This window comes from Stigmatopora nigra, chromosome 9 (genome assembly GCF_051989575.1).
Source record: "Stigmatopora nigra isolate UIUO_SnigA chromosome 9, RoL_Snig_1.1, whole genome shotgun sequence".
In the NCBI taxonomy this organism is placed as follows: domain Eukaryota; kingdom Metazoa; phylum Chordata; class Actinopteri; order Syngnathiformes; family Syngnathidae; genus Stigmatopora; species Stigmatopora nigra.
In genome coordinates, this window is record NC_135516.1 from 5,971,565 (window position 1) to 5,986,383 (window position 14,819).

Here is a 14,819-nt window from a genome sequence, read left to right on the forward strand (position 1 = left end):
AAAGACCCAAGAGGCCAAATGGGCTTGGTCTGTTCCAGATGGAGAAAGAGAGCCAAAAATTAAACATGTACAGGAACTATACAGAGTCAAGAGTGTGGTCTTATTTTTAAATCTACTCTATACCTGTTTCTATTGTCTCAACCTATACATGCATGCGTACCACTAATGCATATTTAAATAATATCTTGCACAAGGTCATTCAAACCGTGTTGTGTGCTTAAAAAACAACAAATAAAAGCATTCTATGAGTAATTCAGCTTTGTGAACGATGAAATAATCATTCCATTGTTATTGTATTACTATCTTTAAACAGGCACTTGGTCTTTAAAGGTTGGAGAATCAAATGCTCTCAACAAACACTGTGCAGTAATTATTCCCTAAGTGGCACTTGAAGTCCCACTATCATGGATATTTACACAGTAATTAGATGATAGAATCTTGTCAAAGAGTATTCAAAAATAAACTCTCAAGGCTCACAGGTAAGTAAAACTATTAAACTCACATAGGTAACAAACACTATTTAAATTGTACATAATTTATTAGTGTTCTTAAAAGGTAGGACAGGATCCAGCAGAGGCTATATGACTGAATGGAAAATGAGAATATACATTGTGTTTATCATGCAACGTGTTGTAATACAAAATTGAAAGTAGGCAACATCCTTATGTAAATCCCGAAAAACATGAAAGTTTACCATACTAATTTAAACCGGAAGCTGGAGCACCATAACATGGTTTCCATAAATGAAAGAGCCCTATACGGAAGTCTCCTTTCACATATGATTTGTTAAATGGTAAATATCTTAAATTTATGACAATCGACTTTTCAAGTAACCATGGTGATTAAAACACTAATAATTTATGAACCGGAAAGCCTTGTTGTTTTGGTTTCCCCATCATTCCCTATTGTATCTAGCCTGTATCCTAAACATCTAAAAACGGTACATTTTACTGCATTTTAGCCCCCAAACAACCCAACTCAGAGTGGCACTTTGAGGAGAGAGCCAACCAACGTGTTCACTTCCTTCTATGTGCTCAATTCACTGGTTGTTCAGACGGAAAGAACCAGAAGCTTATATCGGCAGTGTTCAATTTATACCAATTTCCAATCCTTCCTTCCAATCTTTCGAATTGACTAAAGTAGCCCCTTAGGTGATGGTGCAATGCAAAGAAATTAACACCTCTCAAATAATATCTCCCTGCACCCATTATGATTATCAACTTGGATGTTGTAGGCGACCTTTTTTTTTCTTTCACATTTTAAAACAGTTCCCTGGTGTCCCATTAATGTCGGGAGTGTGCTTATATTAAAATAGAGAGCGAGAGAAGCTCATTATCAGAACTTGCATGAGATTAAATTCTAACTCCAGCAGGAAAAAAAATAAGAATTCACTTTAGATGATGATGTTATAGTTTAAATTTCCAATACCACTTTGTCAGCACGATTCTGAAGTCAAAGGCAGTAGGCTTAAATGTTTTATTTACGTACTTTCTAGAACATATTACACATTCAATTAGCTTGAGGACAAGCGTTAAATTAAATAAATGTAAAAAAAAACTAAATATCAAGATAAAGCTACAGTGAATTCAAATGAGGGAATGTTACATCACTCCTAAAATTAATAATATTACAAGCAGGAATATTCCAAATAGCTTGGAATTTTCAAAAAGGAACATTCAAGTCTCGATCGCCCCCAAACTTGATATCTGCCGGGCTATACATAACCAAAAAATTCATTCTTTGAAGCTTCGCAAAGCAAAACAGACATGATGAAATACATTTCCACGAAATAGCATCGTTCAATTCCAACTCTTGTCTTTCAAAAATATTACGTATTGCTCACAACTACACAAATATTTTCGAGTTATTTTTAAGATCAAGTTCACTCACTCAAGTAGATTTAGTTTTTACTTTTCGTCTCGCAACACGAAGAAAAATCTAGAAATGTTCCGATCAAGTTGGTTGCTAGGTCAGTCTTAAATATACACATCAATTTGGCCTATATGAAATTCCGCCTAGCAACAAGGTGAGAAAAGTGAAAGAACTTAAGGAGTCATTTTGTCTCATCTTGGTACGGAAGGTTTTCATTTCTAATGGGTTCAAATTTACCATTTTTAATGGCAGTTAATAGAAACGATTAAAGCTTTAAGACTCTTTGCAATTTACGAAATTTAAAAATACCATTTTGGCAACGAGCAAGAATCACGAACTGTTTCAGAGTTGGCTTTCCTTAGATGAGTTGAACTGAACTTAACCTTTTGGTGGAAATGTGGCCGGACGCGCAAAAGCCTGTCAGGGTTGGAGGTGAACATCTTTGAACAAAGGACAGGACAGTGAGAAAAAAGCAGATCAGAATGGCATTGCTCGTGAATGAAAGGCTGGGTTGTTTGAAGGACAAGCCAGTCGAAGTAAAGGAAGGACGGAGCCGTGAGTCCGATAAGGGAGAAGCTTAACGAGCTGAGCGGATCGCGGGAAGTCCTATTCTCTGCGGCTGCCAGACGACGGATGGATAGAAAAAAAGACATGGCGAGGACACAACAGACGCTAGTCAAATGTTTTGAGGGAGGGGAATTGAGGCGGCTCCCTTCCGTGTACATTATATTCAACGCCAGGCAAAATAGCGGAGAATGAATAATACAAGCTACTATAACACTGATAATGTGATGCCACCAAGAGATTCGTAGCTGTTACTGTAAAGGTTGACAAAAATAGACATCATTAACGTCTGGTGGTAGCCATCTGCAGCTAAGAAGGGAATGGACAGGACAACACCAAAATTGACAAAAAATGGCTCTTGCATTTTCATTGAGGGAAAGTCATGTTAAATCAAGAGGTGTTACTACCGTTTTCTGATAATATGATGTACCGAAAGTATTCAGTTCTTCTAGAGTTAAAGTAAAAGAATATATATATTTTTTTTCTTTATGTGCATTGACCTTGGCTAACTTTGGCAGAATTTTTCATCCCCCAATATATATTTTTTGGCATTTTTAAGATTTTTTGTCCAACTGTTTGTGCTTTTAATAATTATTTTTAGGGGGGGGGGTGTACAAGCTTAACTAATTAGCTAAAACCTAATTTTCTGGAAACAAAATGGAATTTCATTATAAACTTTATTCTTGCAATATATTTTTAGTTTATTTTATATTTCATGCCATAATCTCACTTATTTTACAAAGAAAATACAGCTAAAGCCATTTTCTACATTTTTCTCTGAATATCTGAATGCCTTTTAAAATGTGTAACTTTGTCTTCGAAACTTTCTGACTTTCCCAAAATGAATTCTCATGATCCTTAAGATTTAACTAAGGCGACACAAATACACTTCCCATCTCTCTTTCTCTCTCTTGTGCCCTGCAGTCTATCCGCAAACTCACCCCATGCATTCTCGGCCAGATTGAGTCATAAAGGGAAGAAGATTAAGGGGACGACGGGCCGTCCCGAAGGGTGTCCGGCAGGTTCCCGCGGCACCGGTTATGACCGTCGTTAGGCCTTAAACACTTCTTTTTTTTCTACGCTTGGCCCGGTAAGTGCATAAAGGGACTCCTGCAAAGAAATTATTTGACGCTACCACTGACAGAGCGGCGATGGGGCGAGGGGGGGAGTTTTGGGGGGGTCTATTCTTCCTCTAGCCTGCCTTAACAGAGGAGAGATAATGGCGAGTAATGACGGCAGAGTAGAAAGGAGAAGATGGGGAAAGGGGGGCGCGTCAGGCAGACTAAAAAGGCGGAGGCGTCACGGAGGATTCAGACCTTTATCTAAGAAAAGAAGAAGGGTAGGGGGAAAGAGAAAGAGGAGACACAGTGGTTAGAAGAGAATTTTAAAACATTTGCAGTGGGGGCAGGAAGCAGGGCGGCAACCCATTTAGGTTGAAGGCGCAAGGGGGGGGGGGGCATCAGTCTCATCAAAACTAGATAACACCGACTTGGGGACCATAAATATCTATGTAGATACAGTTGCAATCATTTGTTAAAGGGAACCCCCTCCTCCCTTACAAGGGGGAGCCCAATTATTTGAGGGCCAGTTGCCGGGCGAAGCGAGAAAGGAGGCCGGGCCCTTCGGGGTGGCCGCCGACCAAGCCCTCTTGGCCGTTCTTACGCGTCAGCTCCAGATCGATGGTCATAAGTACCCGGCCGGCGGCCTCCTCGACTGCCGACGCCCCCTTCTCTCCGCCCATCCGCCCATCCCGCCAGGGCCGGAGTATTCGCCCCAGAAGCGTGCCCCGGCCCGACCCCGTATCCTATTTGCGTTCCTTGCGAGATTCCGGCTTCTTCTTCTCCGAGGCCTTAGGCTTGGCGGTTTCGGTCGGTGCCGCAGAGCCCTGTGTGGGAGCAGGGAGAGAGGGGTTGGGGGCAGAACAGGGGTGGAGAGTCACTTGAGGAGGAAAGGAGTGCTGGGGGGCGGCGGGGACGGTTTTAGAGCGGGAGGCGCTGTGGTGAAGGGGAGAGAAAAACATTTTTTAAAAAGTTGAAGAGGCTCAAAGAGGTGAGAAATGGGGTGGGGCTTATTTTTATGGGCGGGGAGATAGAGTGAGAGGAGGCGGTGTCCAGAGCTGGAGATGGGCGGAGGGACAAAAGAGGTAACCATGCATTAGGATGGGACACATTGACAGGTGGGTTCCAAACATCTGTGGAATTCATCACACAATTCAGCAAAAAATTTGCAGATAAAAATTGGATCATACTTCAGCAAGATTTTTCTTTTTTTTCCTCCACTACTTTTTACTTTTTGTATCCAACAAGGTATTGATTCGGGTAAGTTTGACTTTTTTTTGGTAAAATTACAATAGACTACACTTTAAAATGGTCACCAGTCAGTCGCCGTGTGCACACACACACACACACACACACGGGCAGATAACCATTTGCACTCACAACCACCACTGAGAGGGAAATCGATTGGATGCTGTCAAACCACCAGTGATGTGCTTTAGCATTGCTGTATTCTTGCAAGAAATTTGTTGGACTTTACTGGTGCCTAAAGTCTATTTCTGTACATTTCTACTCAAGATAACATAAAGACAAATACATGGAATACTGTCAAACATATATAATATGTTTGTAATATGAAACATGAGGTGATTAAATGTTGACGTAGTAAAGGCTAAGGTCAGAGAGGTAGTCCTGCTTTGAATTTGACAGCTTAGGTAGGAGTTTGCGCTCTGAAAGTTCTCCTTTATGAATTTAGTTTCAAAAGATCGGAACCTTTCCTTCTAGAACCTGTTTTTGGTGCTAAATGGACACGAGTACTTTTGTGACAGCATCTCGCAGTAACAAGTGACCTTGCCCAGGTACGGGTATACTTTTGATTTGTAAAATATGTGGGTTTTCTAAGCTTTCTACATCCCTGTTCTAGAAAACATTTTCACTCGTTAAGGTTTTTAGAACATAGTCTTTTGCGAATTTGACTTAAAAATAAGGACTTAAATAGGACTTAAGTGTTAAAGGATTGCCACTTTTCATTTAAATAACTATCATAACATTGTCATCTTATTTTGAAAATGATATTTAAAAAATATATTTTACGCCAATAATATAGCAACAATTACAGCTGGTCTCCCTCAGAGATAACTTAAAATGGATATTAATATTAATGCAAACTTTCCCTTTGAAGACTCTATGATAGCGTTTTCCTGTTATAATTGGAAAATGGTTTCACTTATATAAATCTGAATTTTATGACATTAACTTGTATCCATTTTTAGCTTTAAAATAACTTTTTTCTTGTCGTGGCCTGATATATGGTGTACTTCCAATTTGCCTGTCTATGAAATGATATGTAATTAGACTAACGATACCACATAAAAGTGGAAGAGTCATCCATGACAGCCGCCTTTACCGAATCATCCGTCTCAGTATGAGCACTATAAAAGGATCGACTGCTTGCGGCGAGTGAGTTCAAAACACAAAAGCATCCGCTTGATGAGCACTCTGGTGGTCTAGAATCAACCCCCTGCCGAATGCCTCTAATTGGACTCTGATCGTCAGTGGGAGGAAGAAGAACAAGAGGATGCGGAGGCATCCGAAACCACGGTGGTCCAGACCTTCTGCCCCTGGAGGCTAAAAAAGAGTGGGAAGTAAAGCCTCAGGGAGGAGGGAGAAGATGAAGAGTGAGTGCTAGTGATTTCCTGTCCAGTCGCATCACATGACCTAAAGGAGAAGAGAAAGGAAGGGGGGTGCCCATCTAGTCCTAGGGAATGGAGATGGTTGTGGTAGGGTGGGTCAAAGGTCACGTGGGAGGAAGGGAAAGGAAGAAAAGCTCTGATCGATTCAGCACGCTTGCAATCACCATTTTTGGTATGTGGGGTGTATGTAAGAGAATGGGTTGCATCTGTGCATGTGTGTATCCAGGTCATTGCGTACAGTATAGGAAAGTATACTACTGTGTTTGCTCATATGTGCATTTAGATGGCTATGTTCTGTGGATGAGAATGTGAAGAGGCACATTTGCTTGTGTGTATGTGGCTGTGAGAACCACTGTGTGTATGCGCAATTGCGTATGTCAAGTGCCACAGGCGCGCGTTGTGTGTGTGCTAGAATATATGAATAAATAACAAAGAACAAAAAAAGCCAACTGGTTAGATGACATGTGTGACAGCGTCGTCACGGCAACCAGGCAACGACCACAATGCCCTGCACATACGCTCGTGCACGCGCTTACCCGGTGGCACTGGAGAGTAACCTGACAATCATCCGACAGTTAATAGAAGAAAAAAAAAAGAAGAAAGTAGGGGGCCACAGTGGGGTGGAAGGAAGGGGCCGGGGAGCTGGAGAGATGACGAGTGATAGAGGCAATTTGGCGCCCCCCTCAGTTTTTTTTACATCTATAGTACTAGTATCTATATGTATATACATACACGTATGTGTATATATGTATAATATATATATATGTATAATATATATATGTATAATATATATATGTATAATATATATATATATATATATATATATATATATATATATATATATATATATATATATATATATATATATATATATATATATATATATATATATATATATATATATATATATATATATATATATATATATATATAAACATACATATATACACATACATATATACACATACATATATACACATACATATATGAATATATATCTATATATACACATACATATATATACATGTATATACATATATATCTATATATAGACATATACATATATATGTATATCTATATATACAAATATACATATATATATACATATATATCTATATATACATATATCTATATATGCATATATACATATACATAATTTTTAATAAAGTTTCTATAAAATTAGTCAAATAGATTTCTTTGAATGCTCATGTATTGGGTTGAATGATTCCATTATAAAGGGTGAACATGGATATATTTCTCAATGTCAATGTATTTCTTTAATGTCTAACTTTGTAGGATTTGTGTTTTTTATAAAAAGCATAATCAATATCCACTGGTCATGTGGTTTTGTGACATGATTGTTATCGAAAAATGGGTCAAGGAGCTTAATGCACGGATCCATACACTTTAAAGGACTTCAGATCAATTGTGCTGCATGCTTTTTCCTGTCTTGCTTTATTTGGTGAAAGTGCCTTGTGATCGGGGTGTAAGTAAGTGAAACCAGTGTGTGTTGAACTTGCCTGTCTCTGCTGTGATCCCTCCTTCTTTTTCTTGCCGTGTTTGCTGGAGGACAAAACAAAACAAAACAAAAAAAACAAATAAAAGTCAGAATGTCTTGCCTCTAACACTAATCTACTACCAGAATGACGGTCGTGCCAGATTAGCCGCTGGATTACACGTAGATCAAGATAGCGATCGAGCTAAATCTCTCACTGCGTGCCAAATTTTCATACTGTCACTACACTCAAAAGCAAAGAGCTTCTTGCTTTGAGTTAAGGCTGAGAACCCATAGAAACCATCAGTGGACCATCAGAGCAAAAAGACAATTTAGTACATTCCTATTTTACCAGTTAGGCAAAGGTCAACCAAACCAATAGGATTCTTGTCTTTCAAATAAATAGCCAAAAAAATAATATCAGTCCATTATAACCCTACATACTATTCGATTATTTACAAAAACATTCTTAGCATGGAATTGCTGAATATTGATGGCTTCTTAAAATAATTGCCTAAATTATTTTTTTCTGATTTTTCAGGAAACACAAAAAATGAATTTCCAAACAATTTTGAAGTTATTCGTAATTAAATGACATGGCTTTTAAGAATATGAGGAGAAGGATAATAGGGAAAAAATAAGTAAAACAACAGGGTTCTTTTCATAATGGCAGGGCACCCAAAATCAATTGGGTTTATAGGGTACACATCCTAAAACTTGGGTAGGCAACTATTGGATCGAGGCAGCTACTTGGCCACACAAGTCTCTGTGCCCGGCAAGGGTTCGGGGTTGAGTGACAAACCAAAGCGACCCCGCAGCCGTGGTTTAAACGCCAGGCCGCTCACTGACCTGACGCTGAGGCTGAAGACACGGCGTGCCACTAAGAAGCGCATCAGGTAGTAGATGACGACAATGAGCAGCAGCAGGCCAAGCACTGCGCCAATGATGGAACCCGTGATCACACCAGCCTGGATTGGCACTGCAGAGGAAGATGGTGAAGGAGTTATTAAAGCGTCCAAGTGGGTGTGACAGTAAAAAAGGGACTGTTTCACATCTGAAAGTATAAAATTACTAGTTTTACAAAAAAGTGATCCAATAAATATGACCACCTGTAGATCACTATGCAAATGTGACCAATATAAAAAGGTGACAGTACAGACAAGTAGTAATAAAAAAAGTTAAAGTTATTCAAAAGTGCCCTTTCACAAGTGGCAGTATAAATATAACGCTACTTTTTTTTTAAGTGTTAGATTTTGGCACTAAAAAAGTGCCAACAAGAGAAAATGAAGGTTGGAAAACAATCAGTGCTGGAGAAAACAGTAAGGGAGTAAACAAGTGACAAAAACAAAAAAAAATAGGAAGAAAAAAAATGATGATGTTGACACACTCCAAACAAAAAGTGGTGGTAAAAATGGGACGTTAAAAAGGTGAACATAAAAAAGCTGATAAAAAAAATGAAGTGACAGAGAGCAAATGCAAAAGAAGAGCAAAAGTAAAGTGTTGATAAGTGAGGAAAAGGATTGTAAAATTTGGCAATAAAAAAAACCCTCAATAAGAAAGTACCATAAAAAAATGTGACAATAATATAACAAGCGATTTATACTGTGAGTAAAAAAAAAAGATGAGAATAAACACAGAAAATCAAGTTAGTTCAAAAAACTGACTGGGAAATGTTGTTTTCTGTACCACTTATCTTCAAAGGGGTCAAGGAGGGTGCTGGAGCAAAAGCCATGAATAGAAAATAACGACCAATTTAAAAAGGAGTCACATACAGCAAACAAGTGGTTTCAAAAAAGTCAAGTTCATCAAGTGTTGTGTCCACATTGGGGGTGAAGCACTAGTAGAACTAGAACTTGTGTATAAAGAGCTCCAAAGTTGTGGAGGAGAAGAAGAAGGTCAGACGCAAAGCAAGCGATAACATCTCCAAGATTACGTCCGACTACTCCCAAAGAGACACGAGGTCATCCATTATTCATGTAGTTCTTAGGGAATCAATGATGGCAGCACATTGAATAAAACGTCTGCATCCCAGTCAAAGTCTTCCAATTTTCAAAATAGTAAAAACAAAACCCAATGGTGGACATATCTCTTGTTTAATTGGCAATTCTTTGTATCTATTTGTCTCCACTTCTTGTATTTTTTTCGAAAAAGTCAACATGATATAAAGTTCTTATCAAACAGTCTTTGAAAAGAAAATCGAAACATCATTCCAACTCTGACCTTTTTCAAAGACGAGCAAGCGGACACTCGAGGCCCTGCCCACGATGTCGGGTGGGTTTTTGGCATCGCAGGTGAAGGTTCCATTGTCGCTAAACTCCAAGTTCTTAAGTATGATGGAGCCGTCACGGCGGGTTGGGTCTCCTACAAACTCCAGCCGATCCCTGAAGGGACCTTTGTTATCCAGGTAGGCCATGCCTCGGGTGTAGTGGAAGATCTAAAATGCCGTCCACACACAGAATTAACGTCATACAAATATCACTACTAAATCGTCTTTAGCATTCATACTGAATTCGGTTGAGATTCTTTGTCAAAATCACCATGAAGAACATTTATGAAGAAATAAATCTACATAAGTTGTTATTCAATTACTCATTGTAAGCACTGTATTGTATTTATAATTTATAAACAAGAAATAGTCCCAATATTCCATTGAATTCAGTAAAAACAATGTAAACATTGACAAAAACAGCTGAAATCAATGGTCGAATAAGTCTTTGATTGAATATATTATGTTTAATGGGAAGTAAAAAGATGTATTCTTTACTACTAACAGTGATTGATCATTATTTAATGATTGAGTTATTATTATTATTTATTGATTAAGTTATTATTTTTTAAATGTATGAAAATATTTGAGGGAACTGTTTTTTTTTTTGATGTTACATCAATATGATTTGACACAATTTTAAAAAAGTAAACATTCAATTTGGGGGATAAGTAATAAATATCCTAAATAGCTTTTTATAATTTTTAATAGGGCGTTTTAAATTATTTTGTCTTATTTTTTATATGTACATCATATTTAAACTCATAACCAATCAATTGAAAAGTGTCAATAAAGCCAAATTTTCAATACAAATGAAGAAAAATGTATTCCATTTAGTTAGTTTTAGTTTGTTCCATTTTTGTTGTTTTTTTTGCGATAAATAATGAACTATCATAAGATTTATTCAAATACTAAATTGAACTCATATTGCTGTCAACGCACGACCTTCCAATAAAAAGGTGTTAGAAAATGTGTTATTTTTAAAGAATGTGCTTCAGGATTTTTTGTTTTTCATTTTTGCTAGAAGCAATAAGAACGCGTCTCTCACTAGAGAAATGTTAACGAGGCCAACCTAGGACAATTTCGAAAGGTGGTTGAGATAATAGAGTAGGGGGACGAAATGGTGGCGAGAGATGAAAAACCAGATTACAGGAGTAACGCTACGAGACGAGAGAATCTGATAAGAACACGACAAGCAGCTGAGGCTAGAATGCAAAAAGGCGAGATTACAAGTACATGCAAGCAACGTGCTACAAGTGTTGTTGGGATATTTTTCAAAGTGACATTTGTATGTACGACACTTGTACTCATTGATATTCACGCATCACTAATTGGTTGACAGAAATCCCAATTCCATTGCTTATCAAATATGGTTCCAACCTGTTTGAGACACCGCTTGTCCTCATTAATGTTTTAATTTAGATAATATATTTTTAATTTTGGGCGGTTTGGTAATCGAGTGGTAAGTGTGTTAGCGTCACAGTTCCGGGATCGAGGTTTGGTTCCCACTGGTTTAGGTTAGTGTCATATGCATATGTCTTACAGAGATGCTGTCCCTGGATCCATCAGGTCTGTATGTCCACGAGAAGGACACGTCCTCGGACGTCCATCGCCATGAGAAGAAGGAACAAGACAGTCGCACATCACTGCCCACCAGTGCGTGACGCTCCCAGCCCGTGTAAATCACAATGGCCTCGGATGGCTTGGGCACTGCAACCAAAACACAACAGTCACTTTGTGGGTATATCATCAAAATAAAAGGTTTCAGCTATCCACAAAATTAATTTAGACCATTTTCCCACTCATAAAACACTGTAAAGGCTTCCCCAAAAGTCCATATCATACAAAAATATATAATGTTGCATTTCAGAACCTGAAGCTGAAAAATTCCAGATTCCTCATTTAAATACTATTACAGCAGACAGTTTTGTTTATTGAAAGTATAGTAGTTTCTGGGATATCATGGAAAAAAAAGGGACACTGGCCATCATTCCGGAATTTTACAACATATATATTTGTATATGCTAGACTCTAAGTGCCTAAATATTGAAGTAGTTCCTAGCAATGGCAGCCCGGTGGGAGTGGTTAGCGCATCGGCAACACAGTTCTAGGGTTTGAGGACTGTGTGGAGTTTGCATGTTCTCCCAGGCTTGCGTGGGATGTCCCCAGGTACTCAGGTTTCCTCCCACATCTCATAAATATACAATGTAGGCTGAACAATCTAAATTGCCCCTAGGTATGAGTCTGGACGTGAATGATTGCCCCGCTATTGGTTGGCCACCAATTCAGGGTTTTCCCTGCCTGGTTGGTTAACTGGGGTGGGCTCCTGCGTCCCCCACACCCCTTGTGAGGAAAAGGAATGAATGAGTTTTAGAACAAAATTGCCTAGTATTTGGTGGCATAGGACAGGAGTCTATTGCATTTGTATATTTAGACCGCCTGGAAATCTTAAGTTCGAGCTAAATTTGTTCTTCTTCTTTGGAGTACATTGACTAGAACAGGGGTGGGCAAATTTTTCGGCCCGGGGGCCACCCACATTGACTTTAAAAATTTGACAGATGGGCCGGGTCAGCAGAAGATACGATACATATAAAAAACTACATCCGTTAACAGTACATATGAAACATAAACAGACAAAAAGGATTAAAATATTAACTTACTCATCACTTGTCATTAAAGTAAAAAGTATAAAGTACAAAGTAAAGTAAAAAGGAATGTATTAAGAAATATTAAAATGTAATTTAAAAATGGATAGAGGGGCTGTAAAACATGAAAAACAAATAAGAGTGGACAGAGCTACTTCCACTGGCTTCCGCGTTACGGCGCCATCTTGGGGAAGAAAAAAGACATTATTTGGACAACGTTGGCGGACCGGATTAAAAGGCCTCGCAGGCTAGATGTGGCCCGCAGGCCGTAGTTTGCCCATTGCTGAACTAGAATCTCGACTCCTCTGCTATCAGTGAACTGATCACTAGTAAATGGGGTAGGTATATTGCAGGCATGCAGGGGAGAAGACCGTTAAAATAGTTTTATTCAGTACACAGTAGTGGTATAGTAAAATAACGGTAAGTATAAGTTTTTATCAGGGCAGAAACGAGTGGAAACCTCAACTTTCAATGAACATTGTCAATTGGAAAAGCAGAAAGCAGATACTATTTCGTGTTAAGTCAACTGGAAAAAAGACCAGAAAATAAGTAGTCAACTCAAAATGAGGAGCAGTGAGTTTATACATTATCATTGCAATTTTGGCATAATGCAGTGAGAAAATATTGAATGTGTCACAAGTACCTCATGGAATATGATTGATGCTAATTGGCTTTCAGGCACTAAATCAATATTTCACCACCCAGGAAATATGACGCTGTCAAAAATCTAAGCGTATGGAGAAACATCTTAATAACATCCAATAAAAGGGAAAAACCAATAAGTTTGATAGTGTCGAGTCAAATCGTAACACAGACAATATTAATGTGAACGTTCGGAAGAAAAACATCAAGTATAGTTCATTCAAGTTAAGTCAGTGAATCCTTTTGCTTCCCAGTTGCATCAAACCATCACAAAAAATAACGATGACAAATGTTTACACTCACTCACTATCAGCAATATTCAATTTAAAAAAACTCATACTCTCTCCAAATATTATTTTTTGTCAAAAGCACAAAAGTAAGCTTTCCTGCATAACATTCGTACTTAATTTGGCGATGCAATGCACTTAGTGTCCATATAAAAAACATATCATCAATCCAAGTTCATCTAAAAATTAAACACGAAAGCAGAAAACACCTTTTGCCACTTTTCTCTCTAGCAAAATCATAATTATTTCTCACTATGTGATGCAAGTACAAGGTTCACCATATGACAACATGAGGAAATTGCTATTCACCTGCAGCCAGAACGAGGAGGGACGCCAGCACCACCAAGGTCAACATGATGGTATGTGGCTACCGTGGACTTCCCACTGATCAAACGCACACAGACACAGGAGCGAGCCCCCTCTGAAGAAGAGCACGCTAAGAAGAGGATGAAGGATAGGGCTAAGAGGCACACGACAGCAATAGAAGGCCTGACGCCGTGCCCTGTCTATATAGGGGGACACACCCCTCACTTGACCACTGCCACCGGGAACCCTCCTCCACCCCTTTTCCGGGGGCCATGCCAGACAGCAGTCCCTAGCACGGCCCAACCCTCCTTTGGGGGGGGGGGGGGGGGGGGTAGAGGAGCTAAGGTTAACCCCTCAAGTGGAAGATAGGAAGTGAAATTTACTGTAAAATTGCTTGATTATGGGCAAACTGCGATTTTAAATACACAAGCCAATCTCAGAGAACCCCAGAACACATTGCATGACCTTGGACTAGCCTAACCTTGCTTTCTCCACTCTAGACCACCACGAAACAACTTTAAAATGCTTTGGATCAACTTTAAAATGCTTTGGATCACTTAGGATCACTGGAAATTTCCTATTTTAACTTGGATCAATCAAGGTCACCTCTGACCATAATTGAAGTCATTGTTGACCACACTAGCAGTAAACCCAGATGTCTCTGGATCACTCTACAGTCTACACTAACCTCACACTAACCACCTTCGGCAGGGACATGACCAAGATATTAATTCTTGTATTTCCCTTCCCTCTTTCTAGAAAAATATATCTTATCCAAGGGATGTTAGTTTTCTCCCATCATTTTAGAAGAAATTATGGAAGGTTGAATTAAAAATGTAATTTAAAGCTCGAGCCCTTTTAACCTTCTGATGGATGCATAGATTGAAACTAAATCACCTTGGATCCATCAAGAGTGGTTTAAACCAATCTTAAGTGACCGTAGATAAATAACTTCACCTTCTTATAACACCCAGATCAAACTAAAGGAACTCTGGCTTGTGCTACACTACCTTGCACCAAAATGGGGCACTCCAATCCAGTCTGACCACTCTAA

The 14,819-nt window shown here is 38.8% G+C and overlaps 1 protein-coding gene across 4 annotated transcripts; it reads right to left on the reverse strand.

The window, feature by feature from the left end:
• Nucleotides 1–1,462: 1,462 nt before the first annotated feature.
• mpz (myelin protein zero) lies at nt 1,463–13,968 on the reverse strand. Of its 4 annotated transcripts, XR_013327345.1 has the most exons (7): nt 13,769–13,968; nt 11,429–11,595; nt 9,840–10,053; nt 8,469–8,598; nt 7,645–7,687; nt 4,099–4,321; nt 1,463–3,758 (listed from the first exon to the last, which is right to left on the reverse strand). XR_013327345.1 is itself a non-coding variant. In XM_077724121.1 (6 exons), the coding sequence occupies exons 1-6, from the start codon at nt 13,812–13,814 to the stop codon at nt 4,241–4,243; spliced, it is 681 nt and encodes a 226-aa protein (XP_077580247.1). In that variant the 5' UTR covers nt 13,815–13,968; the 3' UTR covers nt 1,463–4,240. The 4 variants fall into 4 exon arrangements, 3 of the variants coding, with proteins under 3 accessions (XP_077580247.1, XP_077580249.1, XP_077580248.1); XM_077724121.1 differs by having other exon boundaries at nt 1,463–4,321; XM_077724123.1 differs by lacking the exon at nt 4,099–4,321 and having other exon boundaries at nt 13,769–13,962.
• Between the last annotated feature and the right edge of the window lie 851 nt (nt 13,969–14,819).